Source organism: Haliotis rufescens, unplaced genomic scaffold (genome assembly GCF_023055435.1).
Source record: "Haliotis rufescens isolate VD_foot unplaced genomic scaffold, xgHalRufe1.0.p SCAF_25, whole genome shotgun sequence".
Taxonomy (NCBI): Eukaryota; Metazoa; Mollusca; class Gastropoda; order Lepetellida; family Haliotidae; genus Haliotis; species Haliotis rufescens.
The window spans coordinates 8,171,687-8,194,099 of NW_025963946.1; the positions used below are offsets into that span (position 1 = coordinate 8,171,687).

At 39.5% G+C, this 22,413-nt stretch overlaps 2 protein-coding genes across 4 annotated transcripts; one reads left to right on the forward strand and one right to left on the reverse strand.

Moving 5' to 3' along the window:
- Positions 1 to 993: 993 nt before the first annotated feature.
- On the forward strand, positions 994 to 9,538 carry LOC124141328. The gene is made up of 2 exons (XM_046509303.2): positions 994 to 1,102; positions 6,530 to 9,538. The coding sequence occupies exon 2, from the start codon at positions 6,540 to 6,542 to the stop codon at positions 9,516 to 9,518; it is 2,979 nt and encodes a 992-aa protein (XP_046365259.1). The 5' UTR covers positions 994 to 1,102; positions 6,530 to 6,539; the 3' UTR covers positions 9,519 to 9,538.
- Positions 9,539 to 11,353: 1,815 nt separating this feature from the next.
- On the reverse strand, positions 11,354 to 22,247 carry LOC124141329 (peroxynitrite isomerase THAP4-like). Of its 3 annotated transcripts, none has more exons than XM_048402332.1 (6): positions 22,125 to 22,247; positions 20,914 to 20,954; positions 16,047 to 16,200; positions 14,117 to 14,226; positions 12,252 to 12,355; positions 11,354 to 11,648 (listed from the first exon to the last, which is right to left on the reverse strand). In XM_048402332.1, exons 2-6 carry the CDS (start codon positions 20,924 to 20,926, stop codon positions 11,538 to 11,540), a joined length of 492 nt encoding a protein of 163 aa, XP_048258289.1. In that variant the 5' UTR covers positions 20,927 to 20,954; positions 22,125 to 22,247; the 3' UTR covers positions 11,354 to 11,537. The 3 variants fall into 3 exon arrangements, with proteins under 3 accessions (XP_048258289.1, XP_048258290.1, XP_048258291.1); XM_048402333.1 differs by having other exon boundaries at positions 22,065 to 22,129; XM_048402334.1 differs by lacking the exon at positions 22,125 to 22,247 and adding an exon at positions 21,333 to 21,448.
- Between the last annotated feature and the right edge of the window lie 166 nt (positions 22,248 to 22,413).

The following is a 22,413-nucleotide window of genomic DNA, read 5'->3' on the forward strand; positions in this document are numbered from 1 at the left end:
CTTAACGCAGGTTTGATTTATGTAAATAGTTACTAAATACCATCCATCTAACAAAATTACTTAAAGGGGAAGTGTACACGCAAAAATCACTTTCTTTCTTTTTCTAAACAAAACGCAATTTTAGAATTAGTTAGTATCTGTGTTTGAAAATATACACTCATTTTTTTTCACAGTGAAAGTAGGAAGCTCACAATAGTGTTAAAATAATATGCCGTTATGAGGCCTTCGTTTTACGAGCGAAATAGGCCTGAGTTATCCCCCTTAGATTATGACGTAATTGGTGCCAATTCAACTGGGTCCCTGTCTATTCTCAACGCAAAAGATATCAAGGACCAGTTTGCGGTAAAACAACATGGTCTACGACACACTCCGGCGCAGTGGTGAGTCAGCATAACACAATTCTGGCTGGCATCTGAGACGCTAGAATCACAAAACTGTACCTACACCACGTGAAGCGGCTCTAACAAAGCATGATGACGTCATAATGTTTATCAATTGGCACCAATGACGTCATATTGCAAGGGGCATAAGCCATGGTGTTTTTGTTATGGAAATAGAACACTTGGTTAATGTGAAAAATATAAATCGTTTTAATGCAAAAAATATGTTAATTAAATATGATGTTTTTATATTTTTGTCTATGACACTTCTATGTTAACACTTTTAATGTGGAAAAAGTACAAGAAAAATTGGTTCATTTCCGTGTGAACTTGCCCTTTAAAGTAGTTTGTGACGTTTCTCAGTGAAGCTTTTGTAGAACGGCAGCGCGTCGTCTAAAAATAGCGACCAATGAAAATTACATAACATAGTGTATGTTTAATATTTCGAAGGCGCTCACAGCCATCGTCTCATTGGCCTACACCGGCTCTTAGGCTGTGATATTAGAGACGGGCCCAGCTTAACTTCATCACTGAGCGTAAGATCGCTTTTGGAGAACGGGACCCTGCGCCCGTTCTATGATTTACATGGCAACATCACAGCTGACGTCATGATATGTAACATGATGACGTCATCCTTACAGCGAAGAATGTGACGCCGTCATGATTGTACTTTCCGAGCTCACTTGTCGGAATTCAAACTCAGGCAGTTTTGGATTTATGTGGTAAGTATATTAATGTATTTGAAAGGACACATTAACTTGCTGAGCCTGTTCTTTTATATGCATGAAAATTACGATAATTTTATCGTTTTGTTATCACACAGTCATTGTAAATACTCATGATGACGGCTTGTTTTTAAGAGAAAATTGTCTTTTATTAGTGAATGAGATGTTTTACAGTTGTTCATGTGATTAGAGAGAAAACTACGAATTTTTCTTAAGCGTCCGAAAACCTAAAACACGGAGATAACGTCTTACAGTAAAATGTACTCGATCGTTACAGCGTGAAGATCCGGGGTAGAAGAGGTCTAACGGGGTCGGGTGGTCAGGCTCGTTGACTTGGTTGATGCATGTCATCGTATCCCAATTGCGTTGATCGATGCTCATGATGTCAATCACTGGATTGTCTGGTCTAGACTCGATTATTTACAGACCGCCGTCATATAGCTGGAATATTGCTGAGTGCGGCGTAAAACAACAAAAAACATCGTAGGTCATACATTTTGACAACAGCTGATTGTTGACGATGAGTGTTTGGGTGTTTTATCCGATGCAGTCAGTATTATTGCAGTCTTATCACATTATCACACTGGATGGTCTGGTCCAGACTAAATTATTTACAGACCGCCGTCATATAGCTGGAATATTGCTGAGTGCGGCGTTAAACAACAAACAAACAAAATAAACAGCAGCGCTCGCTCGGACATTCTTCATGCTTTCATGGTGTCCCCTGCCGTGATATTGCTGAAATATTGCTAAAAGCGGCGTAAAACCATACTCACGCACACACTCACTCAGAGGTATGTGTGTAGGGGTAACTTACAGAACCAGGTAATCCCCCAAACATACAGTACCAAGTAAATCCGTTTTTTAAATATTTTACATATCACTGTCATATTTTATATACTTAGAATTTATCCACAAAAATCCTTCCACTAATATGATAAAATAGTTATAAGCATCAGTGTTGTTTAACAGTTGTAGAAAGGTGGATTGTCTCTATATATACAAGGACTGATTGATAAGTTCTTGCCAAGTCCAAACAAAATATATAAGTTCTTGATCACTGCATGTTCCTCAAGTCTTTCCATTTTCCAAAGGTCAAAGGCTCCTGCTTATTTTATTAACTGAAAAAGCGAAGAAATTTGCTCAGTTGTCTCATTTTTGTGGCTTTCATGTAATGTCTGCTCTTACGCAGGTCCGTCCATGTGAGGTCTAGAATTTCTCAATCAACCCATCGTTGATTTCATGGCCTTTTATCATGTTCTTAGAAGCAACATTTACTCACAAAGAAGACCAGAGCAGAGAAACTTTAAAATTTGTTTTCACGCGACCAAATGAACATCTATCCGATCGAGTCAGAAAAAAACATTGATGTGTTACAGAGCTTCAGATGAGCAGCGTATTTGCGGCGTAAGATATCCCAAAAATATATTCAAAACCAGATCACTTTCAATTAACTTGCGTACAGAAACGCAAGCATTAATTGAAAAACTCAATTGTTTGAAAACGGCATGAGCAAATACCCAACGAAGACTTTTCAGCATGTGTACACTGTTTTTGTTGTATTCAGAGCTACAGATAAGCAGCGCATACCCCCAAAAAATATTCTAAACCCAATTACTTTCAATAAACTTGCGTACAGAAACACATGCATTAAATGAAAAACTCAAATGTAAAAGAACAGCACGCGTAAATACACAATAAAGAAAAATAAGTAGCTAATTTCCGAAACACAATTACGAGCTAATTTACTTTCCGAGTCAAGCCTATATATTTAGAACAGTTATATACATATAAAACATTATTTCTTTTTTTCAAAGTCTTAAAATGTTCACTTTTTTAAGGAAAAGCCCAAAAGTGTGATGAAAAGGTGAGTGAAAATATATTGGTTACCCAATTTGAAAAATGAAATAACCCAATGCAAATCGAAAACCTAGAGTAAAAACTCAATGGCTCAAAATGTTATCTGGAGCTCTGTGTGTGTGGGTAATACCGTATTCTGCCTTTGTAGAGTGGATTATGACATGTGCTTTTGATGTTTATGTACATTGTTAAGTAGTATTTGGGATTCAGGGATGAGCCAGTAAGACTTATAGTGACAAAATAGATGGTATTTGTATTTTCGTATATTTTGTATTATTGAATAGAACATGAAGTCAACTTTATCAACAACGAAGTCGACAAGAGACAGAAGTGTATTTTAAGGTTCATGAACGCTTTTAAGTTTATCCCAATGTTTCTATTTTCGCCCATTTTCAGGTTCATAGGGCTGGCTGCTCTGGCGTAAAATGTAACCCTGATTTCAGAACAAATGTATCATTGGACAAGCTTAGCATAATCTATACATGTTATAGCGCTTTGTAAAGTGTATATTGTCTTAGTTGAAAGAACAATGCAGGAAACACTTAACAAAAGATATAGAATGTGTGTAAAAAAGAGCTGAAAACTCTCTCTTAAAGGGCTGCTTTGAACAAGTCGCCTGTGCGCATGCGCATTTGGTGCGGAATTCAGGGGTGGGTGTAGGGGTGGGGCGCCCTAATTTGTATACACCGTGTACATGCAACACTAATCAGTAAACTTTCATGATTCAACATCACACAAGTGTAAGCACCGAATGTGTCATCCCGGTACTTTCAGCTGAAATAGGAATGTGCGTTTCCTGGTCGTACGTTTTTATGTTCAGCATGTCATCCTCATGTGTCAACACCGGTGGGAATGTTGATCAAAGCGTCGTCTAATCTAACTTACCCATCCTAAACAAAACAAGACATCATCCACTTTATATATTATCCGAATAGTGAACCATTTTACAACATAGTGAGTGAGTGAGTTTGGTTTAACGCCGCTTTTAACAGTTTTCCAGCTATATCCCGGCGTGTCAGCTTAATGTGGGAGGAAAGCCCGAAGTGATGCAGGTCTAAGACGTTTACCACTTCGGTGAAACCCACAAGCACGGGTATGGTGCTGACGAACCTAGAAACATAATCGGGGCGAACCGGGATTCGAAACCACAATCATAGGTTTCTGGCGTGCCCAAGGGACGCAACTCTGCACAGCGAATTTCGGCGCCTTAGGCGACTTGGCCACCCGTGCCCCCTTTTACAACATAAACAGTCCCGGGTAATGTAGGTACTTCCACACGATGGCAGCCGCAGTGCAAACTTGTTAGGAGAAAAACGCACGAAAGTTGTAATTTGTAGAAATAGACCTAAATACAAGATGTACGTAGACCTGTTTACTTGAAATTACACTTTGTTATACACCATTAACTCTCAGGACATCGCGCGGCTCCTTGTTCACCATGTTCACGGGAGTATAATGGCGTAAGGAGATCTCATGTTTGCGTGAGTGAAGGAAGACAAAATCTCCAAAAGCAGCACGGGTCAGATCCTCACGGCACTGGATGCCATGCACTCGTCGCTGCAGCTAAATTTAAAATTTCCTCCATACATTTTCAATAATGTTAACATCTGGGCTGGCCGCACCAATGTTGGAGTAGTGTTTCGCTGTTCCCACTTAAAATATCCAGGGTCCCCATGGTTTGGTTGGTTGTTTGTTGATTCACGCCGCACTCAGCAATATTCCAGCTATATGTCAGCGTTCTGTAAATAATGGAGTCTGGACCAGACAAACCAGTGATTAATATCATGAGCATTGATCCACGACATTGGGATTGATGACATGCATCAACCAAGTCAGCAAGCCTGACCACGGGACCCTGTTTGTCGCCTCCTATGACAAGCATAGTCGCCTTTTACGGCAAGCATGGGTTGCTGAAGACCTATTCTGACCGGAATATTCACGGTGGATTCGCATTAATTCTCTGCTATGAGTTTAACCATAATACCAAACGTTTCTGGCCTGTGTCCCTTCAGGATTTCCTCCCACTTAAGATAGCCTTTTTCAAATTGACCGGAAGCCCTGACACGCAAGTACTATTAGCACACCATGTAGGGATTCCTGGTTAGAACTGTTCCCATTACTTCATGCTGAAATGGGGATCGGGTGATCAGGCTCTGACTCATCTTCCCGAGGCAAGAGAGTTAACGGACTTTAAAGTCCAGTTTCCACCCTTGCCGAACTTGGCTGGAATTCCTGGGCTCGATGGTAGCGCCACCAGTGGTTATTATGAGTTATGTCCCTTCTGGGCCTCTCCTCTGGACCAATCCGATTCCATCACTTGCATTTGTTTCAAACAAAATGGTGGCGCGCAGTCAAAATGATCTGATCGATAATCAAGATCTATATTGTGATAAAACGGGTCTTACATCGCGAAGTGAATCAACTCACATGAGCACCTTGATTAAAAACATGAAAAGGTTCGAAAAATATCTGTTGGTAACGAGTTGGTGGTGCACATGCTTTGCAAATCCTGCAATCGACCTAAATCTGCACGATAGTTTACGAACCGGATTTCGCAGCTTGGCAAGGGTGGAAACTGGACTTTTATATTCAGTTAACTCTCTTGCCTCGGGAAGATGGCTCTGACGTGTCTGATTGGTGTCACCGTACTTACAAGGCGTGGACCATTGGTCATTTATCAAAAGCTTGTTTGCTTGGCCCAGTATATACCTTAAATATTACTGAATGCTGTAATGCAATAAATAAAACAAACTAAGGATACACACACTAAAAAGCGGAGAGCAGAACACAATCATGACAAGTCAATCCCAGACTACCAGAGCAGAATAAATCTCCCGAATGTCATGCTTGTCATAAAACTGAAACTGAAATTGGGATTGGTCGGTTAAAATGTGTGACCTGACCGATGGTGGATTATTAACCTCCGTGGTTGCATTGTTTGCTCTATGACTCTGGGAGGATCTGTGATCTTGCCAGCTACATTCATTCACTGACTTCTTGCATTCAATCAGTCCACACGAAATATTTAACCATGGGTAATGCTGTATTATACCAGTCAACAATTGATTCAGTCTTTATCACGGCCTGTACATAACCATAGACTAAACCAGTTGGGGCACAGGTGGCCCGGTCGTCTAAGGCGCCACAAATACTGTGCAGAGTTGCGTCCCTTTGGCATGCCAGAAAACTATGACTGTGGGTTTGAATCCTGGTTCACCCCAATTATGTTTCTAGGTTTGTCAGCACCATACCCGTGCTGGTGGGTTTCATCAAAGAGGTCTCAGACCTGCATCACTTTGGCTTTCCTCCCACATTAAGCTGACACGCCGTGATATAACTGGAATACTGTTAAAAGCGGCGTTAAACCCAACTCACTCACTCACTCACTAAATCAGGCAAATCAATGGTTGATGGAATGAACAGCAAATAATGCCGCTGGAGAGCTTGACACATACTTATTCAGATTCCCATTAGTTTGTTATTATGCAAAGCATAGTTTATTATTACGCAAAGCATGGGATATTTGGGGCCTATTTAAATTGTTATTTCTATCTTTTGTTCCAGAAACAACGCAATGACCTCATCAGAGAAACCCATCTGTTCTCCAATCACCATAGCGAGACAGGATCTAGTATGTCCTCTCTGTAGGCTGGAATTCCTTGAGCCCAAAATGCTCCCATGTTGTCACACATTTTGTCGCATGTGCATCGCGACTGAGTGTGCCGTTCTTTACATGGACCGCTACGTCTTCTGGTGCCCAACCTGCTACGATGAAAGCGAGGCCTATGATGTCACAGGATTCACTCTTCCACCAAACATATACATCACAGGGCTCCAAGAAGTGCAAGCCTGTCGAAAAGCTGACAAAGAATACTGTCTAGTTTGCTCTGTCAAAAAAAGGAAGTCATCAGCTGCCTATAAATGTCTGGACTGTGGTGATAAGCTTTGCCAAACTTGCAGTAGGGGTCACAACTCCTCCACGACCACTTCCAATCACTTCCTTGCTTGCCTAAGTGATTTGATTAAAGGTCGCCACGATATGCAGATCATGAGCAGACAGAGAATTGTCTGTTTAATTCACAGAGAGAATTACAAATTGTATTGCACTACCTGTTCAATTCTAATCTGTGAACGCTGTGCCCTTGATGAACACAGAACACACCTTCACAAATCAATAGAAGAAGCTGTGCAGGAAAGAAAGACTGCTTTGGAAAAAGTGGTGCCCAAGAACTTCTCAGTCAGCCAAATAAAGAAAAGATTAAGCAACTTAGATAAAGAAGAAAAGCAGTTTAATAAGAAGCTGATGGAGGAAACAACAGCCTGTGTGCAGCAAATTCAAATGGAAAGCAAACAGATGCGGAAAAAGTGTCACGAGTTCTTTCAAAAAGAGCGTGCGATGCTTAGTAATCACCTCAGCAGTTTGTCCACAGGGGTCTTCGGAATGTACAACAAGGTCATGGAGTGTGGGGGGTTGCAGGTGCTTGTTATGGGGGATGCCTTAGAGGCAGGTATGAAGTCTCTGCCAGACGATGTAGTGAACAATCCTTTGCTCCACCACAAGAAACTCAGGCTAAATATTGCAGGGTATTCTCCGGGGTCAGATGTGTTATCATGTACAGAAGAACTGGATGAAGAAGAGGTGGATTTAGCCATATCCAGTGCTGGTCAGAATGGAGTGTTCTCATTCATAGCTCCGAAAGTCAGTGTTGGAAACAGCAGCAAGACAGGAAGTGTTTTGGATCTGTCAAGGTTTGATTCCACAAAACCTCTTAAACAAACTAAAGGTAGAAAAACAGTATGTGTTGATGGTAAGACTAATGATGAAGAAAGCGACATGATCGGAGATGTAATAGTGGGTGATACGAAGAAGGACCCTGTCGATAACATCATGATTGACAAGGCTATAGGCATGGTTGATGTCACAACTGAAGATACAGAAAATGGCAAGGCTAGAGGTCCAGAAGATGACAAGGATACAGACATACTTGATGCCAAGGCCAATGACAAAGTTGATATTATGCCTGAAGACAGAGCTAATGCCCAGGCCAAAATCACAGATGATGTCAAGGCTGATGTTGATGTCAAGGAAAAAGATACAGTTGTTGCCATGAGCGATGACATGGTGAAAACTAATGACGAGGACAAGGCTGCTACAGTCTCAGAAGCAAATTCAGCCGATGATGGAGATGGAGAGGATTGTATGACACATATTGACATCCCAGAAAGAAACACAGGATGTGCAGCGAAGCCTTCCAAAAGTATCAAAGACTACTTATCAGAACTTCACAATGAAAAAGTTTCACCTTCAGATGGAACAGGCACAAGACAATTTGTTTGGAAAGATATGCCACATTATGATAAAGTTGCTGAAAAGACATGTTCATCTAAAGACATCAAGAAGAGCAGCTTAGCCACCAAGAGTACAGTCGGAGACACAGAAAAGGGCGATTCTGAATTGCAATTGGTCCTTAAAGATAATAAACAAGAAAGTCTATGTGTGAAAGACATCCAACATAAGGAGGATATGGCTCTAGGGACCAACATGAAATCAGGTAAAACCAAGAAAAAGGATGATGAAGCAGACTGCCTTAAAGATGAAGTAGAAACTGCATCCATGGCAACCTGTAAATCAAGTTCAAGCCAAGGTTCCTGTTGCAGTACAGATGTTGAGAACGGTGAGAAAACAGTTGCAGAGAGAGAGCGAAGGACAGCACAGACAAATACGAGGAGATGTAGGCAGACGATCAAAACACTGATCTACATACACCACTTCTTCACACGACTGCACAGCGACTGGAACATCCCCAACATCACCTGCATGGTGTTTGGCAGGGACGACAGCATATACTTCATCGATGAAAACAACTACAAGATCGAGATGGTGAACAAAATGGGAGATTTTCTGGCAGGTGCTAGAAAAAACGAAACCACTTTTTTCAACCATATGACAGCATATTACAAAGGATTTGCTGCAGTGCACGGCAATGTCCTGTTGTACTACAACTATGACATGATTGTCACCCAAACAGCCACTCTGTCTAAAGACACAACACCCATTACGTCATTTCCAGTCGTCTCAAACTTTCAAGACGGGATCCTCATCGGCAACTTGCCGCGGAATGAAATGAAGCTGTTCAATATATATGGAAGCTTGAAGCGATGTTGGACAAGTAGGGTACCAGGTCCGGTCATGTCCATGAAGTATGTTCACAGTGACAGGGTCATCATGGCCACGTGGGCCAATAATGGAGCTGTGTACATCGAGTCAGAATCTCAGGGTATAGTGCTGGAGATATACCGACAGTTCTCCTCGGGGGACAACGTAGTTGGGTGGCACCCCTGGGACGCCTGTGTCACAGTGGATGGGCGTGTCATTGTGTCCGATAGTCTACGGAATGAGATATCCATCTTTGATCAAGAAGGTAATTTGTTGTATTCACGGAACACTGCAGAGCGCCATCTTCTGGAGCCAAGATGCCTACTGGTGGACAAAACTAACAGAGTGTTCGTGTCTGGAAAACATGGGACCATACTTCAGTATGGTTTTATATAGAAATACATTAATTAACTTCATGTGTTGTCATATTATTGCTTATGGAGCAGGGCGTGGAGTCATCCCACAGATGACATCCTTACCTTGTCAGTGGAGCAGGGCGTGGAGTCATCCCACAGATGACATCCTTACCTTGTCAGCTTGCTGACGGGGTTAACCTCTTTGGTCATGTGGACAAGGCGTCCGACCTCTGATCAGAAGGTCCGTGGTTCGAATCCCATCACGGTACTCGAAAATTTTATGGCCGCAACAGTGGCGCCCAACTTGGGCTGAGCACATTCATATTAAATTTGAACAAAATAAGCCTCAGTACCCTACTACGCGGCCCGGGACGTGCCTTCTGTTGACGGGGGAGTATGTACCAGGGCGTGGAGTCGTCCCACAAATGACATCCTTACCTTGTCAGCTTGCCAACGGGGTTAACTTATTTGGTCATGTGGACAAGGCGTCCGACCTCTGATCAGAAGGTCCGTGGTTCAAATCCAATCACAGTACTCGGAAATTTTATGGCCGCTACACGAACAAATGTACTGTTTCACTTTACATTTTCAGGATCAGAGTAAAGGAAATGCTGACTTAATTATTTCAAACATTGTCTTCTCATGGGAAAAGAACACTTTCAATATAAAAAGAAATCTTTCCTGAAAAATAAAGTAAACTATATTTCCTTTTTTGCCTATTCACTGAAGTCAAACTGATATTCAGAAATTTGTTCATTATAAACATGTTCAAGTCAGATATTTTTCATCCATCCGACTACAGTAGAGATTATTTTTTTTTTAAAATACTGGGCTTTCCTTTTCCAAATCATGTAGATCCTTTTTCATGATCCATTCCATGAGACAACGCATTTTTAACATGCAAACTGAACAATATTATGTAAAATATATCAGCAAAATAACTGTTCTTATATTTTCATAAGGCTCCCCAATATTGTGTACCATTTAGGTGAAGAATTATGTTTTTTTCTAGATTTGCAGTTAATGAATATTCAGTGCCAAGAATTGGTGCTGCATGGAATATACAAAAACACCTGGAAAATATGTAAATGCATCGAGTTCATGACTTTGTAACAACTAAAGTTATATGTAATTATCTGTAGAATTCTCTTTCTACAAACAGTGAGACTTACACAAGGTCATTCTAAAATGACATGATAATATGATACTATGGTTGGCATAAAAACTGTACCAGGATGTGGTTCAAAATCACATATTACAAATTTGAACCAATGAGATTGCGGCACACATGCTCATTTGTATCAGAGTGAGTGAATACGGTTTTACGCCGCTTTTAGCAATATTCCAGTAATATCACGGCGGCAGGGGACACCAGTTATGGGTTTCACACATTGTACCCATGTCGGGAATCAAACCCTGGTCTTCGTCGTGACGAGCAAATGCTTTAACCACTAGGCTACCAGACCGCCCCCATTTGTATCAGAACTCAAGCTGCTGCGTTTCAACGTGTCATGCTTTAATATGCACCTCTTCGTTCATCTCCAGTCCGACACGTGAAGATCCGGGTTAGAAATGCTCTTTACCAACCCAATCCTTGTCGTAAGAGCCTACACAAGATCTGGGCCCACTTGCACAAAGCGATCTTAACACTACAACTATTGTAAGCCTATGTTAAAGTATGGGATATACAATCATCTTAGCGCTAAGATCGCTTTGTGCAAGTGGGCCCTTGTGGTCAGACTCGCTGACTTGGTTGATGCACGTCATCACATCGCGACTGTTTATTATTACATTTTATTTTTTTTATTTTTCAACTTGTTGTTTTCAGAGTTGTAAACAGAATTCGGCAGTGTTTAACAAAAACAGAACAATCAGTTACCCAATATTGATTTTATTAAGTTTATAAGACCAGTCTGAATGCAAAAGCAAAAAATCTACAAAAAGATATAAAATAAGAAACCAATGCCACTTTTTTGTCTATAGAAATACTTTGTTCTGAATAAATTGTATATAAAACACATACCCGCATGAATAAATCAGAATGCGAATTAATTACTCCTTAAATCTTCTTGTACTCTATACGCAGATGCTCTGTCATAGCAGTCTTTTCTGTTGCCATGGAAACAACTTGTACAAGGCTGTCACCAGATCTTTTGAATTCTCTTATTATCTGAAAAAGATTACAGAGTTTATCCAAAGTCAAATACTGCACCTATTAAAAGCATTGAAGAGTTTTTGTTGGTTTAGGAAGGAGAGAGTGAAAGCAAGTGAAAATCCGGGGTAGAATAGGTCTTCAGCAACCCATGCTTGCCTTAAAAGGTGACTATGCTTGTCGTAAGAGGCGACTAACAGAATCGGGTGGTCAGGCTCGCTGACTTGGTTGATGCATGTCATCATATCCCAACTGCAAGGATCGATGCTAATGATGTCAATCACTGGATTGTCTGGTCCAGACTCAATTATTTACAGACCGCCGTCATAAAGCTCGAAAATTGCTGAGTGCAACGTTAAACAACAAACAAACAACAAATTTGTAGAGGAATTATTGCAATGTAATTCTGCTCATACACATTCAACTTATTAAAACAAAATCTGATTTTAATGAGATTGAACATTACTCAACATTTGCTAATATTCATCTTTAGACAAAGATGTGGTCTATTTGAGTCGCATAATACTGTCATGTTTCATTTTTCCAGACATATATTGTCAAACTGGACCTAGACAGCAATTTGAAATTTAAATTACACATTTCTATGTTGAAGGTTCTCACCTGTTTTGTCTGGGGTGGCTTCCCAAATGTCAGTCTTCCTAGAGTATGTGAGGTTGTCTTCAGAGATTCCCCAGTTACCTCCCCTTCTTCAATCTCACACAGTCCTGGCAGTAAAGATATAGTTACGTTATTAATCATTCTAAAAAGTGTCTACATTGCAGATTGTAATATACCAATCTCATTCAAATCAGATCTTAGTTCTCGCTACCGCTAAACAAAGATCTGAGGACATCCCATTACGGGTCAGGTCAGACTGACCTTGCGAACTTTGACCAACCAATGGAATGACCAATCAGAAGGCAGCTTTCTCGTGCTTTACGGCACAAATTTCAAATTGGCGACTACGCTTCAAAGCATATTTTGACAAATTCTCGATTACAAATTTGAAACCTGAACAAAAAAACATTCTGGAATGACTAATAGATGGTCTAGATTGTAAGGATTCAGTCGTTAAACCCGTAACTATCGTTCGGAATACCCCATGTTAAAGTTTTCGAGATTGCATGAGTAGAAATCACATTCTAAGGTTGAACTGACGTGACCCCTAATGGGATGTCCTCAGATCTTTGTTTAGCGGTAGCGAGTACTATTATAAGATCTGATTTTAATGAGATTGTAATATAGAGCCTTCAGACCATCTCCAATGTAATCAATGTATTCAAGTCTGTGTTGTGTTAACTTTTAGAAGTCATCACAAATCCAGTCAAATCCCATTATCATATTTTATAATGCAAACATATCGCGGTACGTCATCTTAATCTGTTGAAAAATGGCCACATGCTTGTTTTTTCGAAACTTTCCCGAATTTGCATGCTTCAATCTCTGTTCCTGTTGGTACGTTGAAACATTATGACGGAAGTATTTGAATTGATAAAATTAAGTCATCAGAACAACAGACGGACTTCAGTGATAGATTCTTTGCAGGTTTGACATTTTGTCCACAATTCCTCATTTTTTGATGACATGACAATATGTAATACTCTAAGGGTAATGCTATTTTTCAGGGCATTATCATTTTCCGAAGCTTGAGGTCTTCCATTAACTGCCTGACAAAGGAGCGCAGTTGAAAAGACCGAGGGCTTCTGCAAATAATGCCCTGAAAAATAGCGTTACCGTTATTATAGCTAAAATGGATGGAATTTATCAAATAAAAAGAAACAACAATATCGATTTTGAAATATTTACTGCAACACAAATGTCACTGACCCACTTTTACAAATATGGAAACGTCATATAACAAACCAGATGACGTCACTATTGAATGTGACGTCACCTATCCCTACCCTATGACGTCACCTAACAACCCAAGCAATATGAGGGCATTATCAAGTTACAGTCACTCGCTGATTTCTGGTAACATGCAGGCAGTTTAATGATAATTCTATCCATTTTAGCTATAATGCAGAGTAACCAACTTGAGACACAAAACTACAGACTGTTAAACCCCCTTGAATGAATAAGGTAATACACATGCACAACATTTACTAATGTAAGTAATTTTACCCATGTGTAACTATACATATGTGCGTATATGTAAATTTACTATGTGTTCACATGAAAAGCATCTTAGCTGTGTAAATAAAGTATGTAAATTGTGTAAGGCACACATATTCGTCAGTCTGTTCACGGCTTTCAACACAAAACAGGTTGTTTTCCAATCAAAGTTGAATGAGAAGAGAGTTACTTCACCAAAAATATTCGTGTAAAGCAACATTTGTTTGATTTGAGGCACACGTGAGCGGGGTATAAGTCCCTCACCCCTCTCCAAAAGCTTGGTACTTATAATCCATTACTAAGGACAGAAAACCTATAATCCCTCATAGCTCGTTGGATATTTTCTAAATACATGTTTATTATGCACTCACCTATATTTTGAGCAAGTACAAAGGCCACTTGGTTTGTGCCTGGCTTGATACGAACAAATCCAAGTTCTCTATGGAGAGGCTGCTTGGTGTCTGAATGCCAAGAGTAAGCACTGAAGATGAAAGACGTTGACTACAACACTCATAGGTCTTGTATACATACAATTATTACAGGACACAAGCGTATCAACAAACGTAACAAGAACTTTAGATTCATATTCATTAATAACATTAATAACAGGGTGGGGTGGGTCGGAGGAAATATGGGGAGAGTCACCAAAAAAATATGACAGTTTTAGGACAGGGTCATAAAAAATAATACTGTATTTTCTTGAGTATAGTGCACACTTTTTTTTCCAAAAAACACAGCTGTGTAGAAGGGGGTGCGCATTATACACGAAATAATGAATTTTGATGTTTTTCCCCCCCCATGGAAAGACATTACCATGAGCACGTAACACCGAAAATACCTAGTCAACAAATCCATACTGAAGTATGCAAATTAATCATGAAATTACACTGTCTGGCTAAAAAAAGTGTTCTTTGTATATCTGGACTTATGTTTGTAACTTATTTCATTAATTTTTTTCCAAATCTCTTTTAATATTGTTTTAATTAATTTTGGCGAAATCGTGTGTGAAGCGATCGGAAGATCGCACAACTCACTGTTATTAACAGCAACCACGGGCAGATTACCGCTATACTGACGCCTTAAAACAAACATTAGTTGACAGAGAATGGAGACATGTATCATAAATGCCATACTTTGACTCGTTAAAAGTCATATTTGTTATTGTTTGACGATTCTATGTCAACACGTAGTTCACACTTATTTGGGCAGGGTCCTGCAACAATGAGCATGACATAATAAAATATGAAATGCAATTGCCTTTTTGGGAAGGGTCATTATTTTCAGTACTTTAGTTACGCCACTGTATAAGAAACAGGTTTCAGTAATTACTATACTGGCTTCTGTCACTGTCCGACTGACACATCACTTACCCTGTGACGTGATATATATTAATGTACACTTTCCAGGAAAACTTGCAGTGTGTAGGTAATGTTTGTAAGAATTGAAGAATGACATTATATGATAAATAGATTATGCCGCTTGTGTGTTTGGGGATGGTAAATATCCTGTATTAGGAATAAACATTATGTATTAAGTTTGTCAAATCTCACTAAATGCAATGTTTATTTCTAATAAAGGCTATTTACCATCCCCAAATACACTTGCGTGATAACCTCTATATATTACTAAAAAAAGTTAGGGGCCAACCATTCTTTCATATTACTATAGTTAATCTGCACAACAGATTATCTATAGTAATATGAAAAATCACGCGGTCGGTATCATAATTGCGACACATACCGCGATATATTGGGAGTTAAAGTGTTGAACACTGATTGAACATGCAGATACCATTTTCTACATACTAAACATTCAAAAGTCAATATTACGATGTCAAAATCAGCACGGAGAGCTACTGCTGAGAAAGAAAAATCACTTCAGCATTTCCGAAATTTTGTTATTCAATTTTGAAGAGAAACATCATTTGTGAATACATTTCTGTGTACATTCTAGGTTAATTCATACAAATAATAATACCCAATATATCGAAACACAGAAAAAATATCGTTTGAAAAATGTATTGCAGTATACTGATAGTGAGTGAGTGAGTAAGTATGGTTTTACGCCGCTTTTAGCAATATTCCAGCAATATCACGGCAGGGGACACCAGAAATGGGCTTCACACATTGTACCCATGTAGGGAATCGATACCGGGTCTTTGGCATGATGAGCGAACGCTTTAACCACTAGGCTACCCGACCGCCCCTATACCGATAGTGACGTGCAGGCCTATAACTATACTGATAGTGACGTGCAGTCCTATAACTATACTGATAGTGACGTGCAGTCCTATAACTATACCTGAACTGTAAATTTGGTTGTCCAACATGGGAAAACTCCACCTCTTCTCCATACTTGAAGTCTTTCATGGTTGGGTATTTTCCCTTGCCATCGTCCGATCTCCACTTCCCCAACAACCACCCCAGGGGCTTGACGATGTCATGAAGCACAGCACCTACAACACAACAGACCCATGAAGATCCGGGGTAGAATAGGTATTCAGCAACCCGTTTGCAGGAAAAGGCGACTACGCTTGTCGTAAGAGGCGACTAACAGAATCGGGTGGTCAGGCTCGCTAACTTGGTTGATGCATGTCATCATTTCCCAATTGCATGATCGATGCTCATGATATCAATCACAGGATTGTCTGGTTCAAACTTGATTTTTTTACAGACTACCGTCATATAGCTGGAACATTGCTGAGTGTGGCATTAAACAACAAACAAACAGACAAACTAACAAACAAACAAAACACTTACATGGAGAGGGGCATCTACAACACAGTAAACAACCACCCCAGGGACTTGAATCAGTCTCGAGATGTCCGCTGAATTGCTATTTTTTCCTTTTTAGCCCATAGGCGACGCATGAGGCGAACAACCTCCGCCATCTTTCTTGCAACAATTTTTTTCTTAAGTCTACTCAAGGGCAGTCTTAGGACTTAAGATCAAATTTTTGTCTTAGACTTAAGATATAATCATAGATTGAGCTTCGTGATCCCCGATTTAAGACAAAATATTGTCTTAAGTATAGTTTCATGATCCCAGGGCAAGGTCAGGGTCACCTACAACACAACACTGATTCTAGTAATTTATTGTCTGTGAAAAGATCAGTATGACATTACATTGTCATTCTCTACACTATACACTATAACTCTACTGACAATTCAATCAAATCAGCCAATCAAATCTTTTGTAATATACTGTTTTCTGGATTTTGTTTATTTTAACCTCAGCAGATGTTTGGACTGGCCCCTTTTTGGGAGGGTTGACAACTGTAAAAATGTTTCTAGTGTTGTTTTTTTAAATAGAACTGTTTATGTTTGACTGTATAATAAATGCTTTGTCTAGAATGTCTTGCACTACTGTATTCGATGTAATAAGCACCCAGAGCACTCTCAAAATTAGTAATAGGGGGCTCTTATTACAATATTATTTTGGTGAAAGCTAAATTTCGTGGTTAATGCTGACAGCCTGAAATGTTTATATACGACAGATATATTTTTCCACAATTAAATGCCCATAAGTAAGGGTGCATGTAACACACGAGTGCGTATAATACGCGAATAAATAAGTCTTGTGTACATTGTTCAATCAGAAGAGGTGCTTATTGGGATTGTTCACTAGCCAATATATTGGCAAATATTGCCGTGGGTGCTTAGTAGAGCGGGGCACTTATTACGTCAAATATGGTATATATGGAGTTAATTTTAAATTTAATAAAGGTCACATTTGGAAACTGATATATAATGTGTGTGTTTGCTTAATGAACAAAACGGTAATCTGATTATCTGATCACAGTGCAAAATCTTATGAACATATGACCCCAATAACAGACATGACCTTTGACCTGTACAAAGTCAAGGACAATTAAACGAGAGACCAGTTATCAGTACATAGGTTACAATGTTCTTTTATGTCAGAACACAGAACACAGACACACAGACAATTAATGTGTTCATTTTATATGCACAATATCGTAAATGACAAGGACAATTAAATTTACTTTGATGCCACTGTGTGTTTCCGTTTGATGTCAAGCCATAAGGTGGTTATTAATACCATGAGTTTTCTGAATGAATTCATATCTCATAAAACTCTGACAAATAAAAGGCCTTCTATTGTAGGAAGATTTTCTTTTCCTCTTAATATTCCTAAGAACAGGTCCCCAGTACATCAGGGCTAGTCAGAAAAGCATTAATATGAGAAAACAACTGTAATTGAGGAGTTCCAAATGCAAAAAAGTAAAGCCAACTATATGCATCCTGTTGTTTCTGAGCACTTTGACTTCCACACCCACAACAGTGTACTATCAAGGGTCTATTTTTGTTCCTTGTTTCTATTGGAAATTGTTAAACTAAGACATTCTAGACCTATCTCAGAAAAAGATAAATACTCAGAATTCAGACTAGTGGAAATCTTTAAATCATTCTATGAAATTGTGTTTTCAAGATGTTTAAATATACCCATACACAAGAGCACATGGTTTCATATTGTTGTGTTTCCACTCCTTGTTTTTAAAAAGATATGTAGAATGTTCGCCAGATCTGAACTATAGTGTATGAAGAGAAAAAGAGAAAAAGCTATACATATGACACCTGCTATACCTATAGGGGTGGCACAGTCGTCTAAGGTGCCGCAATTCTCAGTGCAGAGTTGCGTCCCTTGGGCACGCCAGAAACCTATGATTGTGGGTTCGAACCCCGAATGATTATGTTTCTAGGTTTGTAAGCACCATACCCATGCTCGTGGGTTTGACCCAAGTGGTAAATGTCTGAGACCTGCATCACTTCAGGCTTTCCTCCCTCATTAAGCTGACATGCCGTGATATAACTGGAATACTGTTAAAAGCAGCGTTAAACCCAACTCAATCACTCATATTGATGGGTCTGCATTTATTGATTATTATCAGTGTTCCTGCTGGCATTTGATACTGCTAGTCCCAGGGAAAGATTAGACCCGTGAAGATCCGGGGTAGAATAGGTCTCCAGCAACCCATGCTTGCCGTAAAAAGGGACTATGCTTGTCGTAAGAGACGACTAACAGGATCGGGTGGTCAGGCTCGCTGACTTGGCTGATGCATGACATTGATTCCAATTGCGTGGATCGATGCTCTTGATATCAATAACAGGATTGTCTGGTCCAGACTCAAATATTTACAGACCGCAATCATATAGCTGGAATATTGCTGAGTACGGCGTTAAACAACAAACCAACCAGTGAAAAATTAAGTCCCCTCCAATTTTTGTCAGTCCCGAATTTGAAAAAGTAAAACGAACTCATTTGCCTGTTATAGTCATTAGCATATCGTTAATGATATTTGGTTCCGATGTCAAAACATGCAGCCTAACAAGCATTGCGATTTACATAAAGTTAATCAGAAAACATTTTGTGGTGCAAATCGTCAAACTCTGCCGCAAATACTGTAAATCTTGAAATCAACGCGAGCGTGAATTAAATGCGAAAAATGCGAGTGGTCTTTGCTCGCATTTTTAAACATCGCATTTATATCAACAATAAAACATTTTGGATAGCAGAAAATACCAACTTAGACATACGCTGATGTAATCCACACCACTGTTTATTGAACAGCACTTGTATATAAAGTATATAAACAATGTCATTCAAACACTAATTACATCCTGTGAATTGTCACTGCTGGGGTCAAGACATAAGCTCTACTCACATATGTCATCACTGATCACACCTGCAAATCCAGACAGACGCCATCCTTTGTTCTTTGCGACTGCGTCAAAGGCCGACACAAGCCAGCATGTATTGTTTTTGCGGAAGTACTTCACTCAGCGCTAATAAGCGGTGCTATTTGGTGTGTGATTGGATTAATGTAAGGTTGGATTAAGGTGAGGATTCTAAACCTGACTGAGGACATTTTCTTTGGATAGAAATCCACTGATGCTTGAGAGGAGGGGGTGTCGCATTTTTTGGCTAGGGTCCAGTGGTCGCATTCTTTTGGAGACGCATTAATTTCACGATTTACAGTAATGATGCAGATGAGAGACTCCTTGGCCAGATAACAAAATGGCTGCCAAGTTACAGCTCTTGTCTGATTGATCAAGAAAACACCCCAAAAGGGGGACCACTTACATCAATCCAATCTATTGTCATCGAAGGTATCTGTCACCTAAGAAGCCATCATGGAATTGGCAAAATGGTATTACCGTATTCGACGTAATAAGCGCCCCGCTCTAATAAGCACCCACTGCGATATTTGCTAATATATTGGCTAGTGAACAATCCCAATTAGCACTCCTTCCGATTGATCAATGTACACAAGACTTATTTATTCGTGTATAATACGCACTCGTGTGTTATATGCACCCTTAATTATGGGCAATTAAATTCTAGAAAAATATATCTGTCGTGTATAAACAGTTCAGGCCAGCAGCATAAACCACGAAATGTAGCTTTCAACTAAGCCCCCTATTTCTAATTTTGAGAGCGCCCTGGGTGCTTATTACGTCGAATACGGTAATATGATTGCCATGGTGAAATGTTTTGACATATCATTATTCGTTGAACACTATGTCAAACATAAGTGAAACAAATTTTGTTATCACAGATCTTCGTCCGATTTTCAAATGGCGTTTGTTTGTTTGTTTGTTTGTTTGCAATCTTTGTCAACATCAATAAGAAATAGAAACCCTAAGAGGCATATATATATATGACATAGTTTGTTTGTTGTTTAACACCCCACTCAGCAATATTCCAGCTATATGCCGATGTACCAGGATAAACTCTTCCGAAGGGGACCGCCTCCGTAATCTTGTGGTAGAGCGTCTGCCCGGAGAGCGGAAGGACCCTGGCTGTGTCACACCAAAAGACGTTTAAAGATGGTTCTTGTTGTTACCCTGCCTGATGCTCGGCACTAAGGAGATAAAACAAGGACTGGTTGTCTCGGAGCCAGAATAATCTGTCTGAGTGTGGTATTCATGTTAAACTACAGCATGGTATCTCAGTGGGCTAGCACTATAAATCGGCATCAGTCCGGACTAGTACAAGCAGCCACACACACACACACGACATGATCCCCTAATGGGATGTCCTGTTTGTTTAGCGGTAGCGAGAACTAAGATCTGATTTTAATGAGATTGCACAAAATATTACAGACATAACATACTTTTACTTCGTTTAGTTTTAATGAGTATTACCTGTCCCTGCCATGTCTTCTGTTCTGTAAAACTTCCAGAAACTGAAACAAGAGATAATCTAATTACCATTATCTATAACAGCATCTTTACATAATGTCAATGTTATGATGTTGCAAGATAGAGACTATATTCTTTATAGTTGGTTATTAACTGAACTAGATGACTACATGAATGAGAATCACAGTCACAAAATATGTGCGATTCAACAATATATATATCTGTTTAGGCTTACAATAAAGTATTTCATTACAACTATCATTTTCATACAGTTTCATAAGCTAATTCTAAAGTTAACTTTGTGTGCTGGTGATTAGGTGCCTCCATCTGTGGGTTCCAATCCCAGATGGAACTCAAACCAAACAAGAACTAGAATTTGAACTTTACTAAGAAAGTATACTCCAAAATATAACATTTCTTACATTTGACCACTTTCTAAAAGGCATATTGTGTATTCAAAGCTTAAAAATTTCGGCCATGGGAGCCATGCCAATTCACATTTGTCAGAGAGGTACACAAAGTATGTGATCTTGACTACAGTGCCTCAAATGTCTAAGTGGGTTATTCCAATACAACATTTGTTACATTCAATATGACTTTCTAAAAGGCATTGTGTATTCACAGCTTTCAGCCTCGGCGATTGAGTGGGTGATTCCAAATGTAACATTTGTTACATTCAATAACCACTTTCTAAAAGCCATTGTGTAGTCACAGCTTTTAGCCATTTACCAATTTACAGCTATTTGTCAGACGGGTACACAAGGTGTGTGACCTAGACAACTAGTGGTTGAACTTCCATTTTCAGGATCCCTCAGTGGCCGAGTGGGCTAGATCGCCCACCTTGTGTGCAGGCAATTAATTAGGTGTGGGTTCGAATCCCGGATGGCACTCATTGAAAACAAGTACTGGCATGTTGTAGCCTACTAAGAAAGTCTAATCCCAAATATAACATTTGTTACATTAAACCACTTTCTCATTCTTAAGTGTTGTTTTGATGAGAGACGTTTTGCCGAAGTGTCGTGTTAGCGATATCAGTTATCCAAAGACGATATACGTCTTTGAGTTATCACAATACCGATTCTTTTCGAACCGGCTAGACGTTGGTGGCTGATGGGTATCGCCACTGCTGCGATCGATTTTTTTGCAACACTTACCACTCTGAAATCCGATACAAGTATTTCCCCCATGCAAAACAAACGAAAAAATACTGTTACCTTTTTCACCCGAGTGACCTGCACCCACGCCAACAAATTAATGTCAACAACGTGTTGCATGAAGGGAATTCCCCTTTTTGGAATATACTATTCTCTGTCAAAGTAGAAAGCACTCACATATGCGGGGAATATATCATGGAACAACAATATTTTACGTCAGTTTACAAATGTTACTACATTAACTGTTAATTGATAACACGTAGTCTATTATCAAGATCGCAATATACAGAAGTTTAAAATTTTACTTTAGTAAACAACGCAAATGTAGTAGTTATGCCACCTAAAGATA

Bases quoted from the DNA above. Each gene is read 5' to 3' on its own strand.
- LOC124141328 (XM_046509303.2), top strand. From the start codon at position 6,540: ATGACCTCATCAGAGAAACCCATCTGTTCTCCAATCACCATAGCGAGA.
- LOC124141329 (XM_048402332.1), bottom strand. The intron at 14,227-16,046 runs GTATAGTTATAG...TTTCATCTTCAG, and splicing joins CAACCAAATTTACAGTTCAG to TGCTTACTCTTGGCATTCAG. The intron at 11,649-12,251 runs GTGAGAACCTTC...AATCTTTTTCAG, and splicing joins AGCCACCCCAGACAAAACAG to ATAATAAGAGAATTCAAAAG.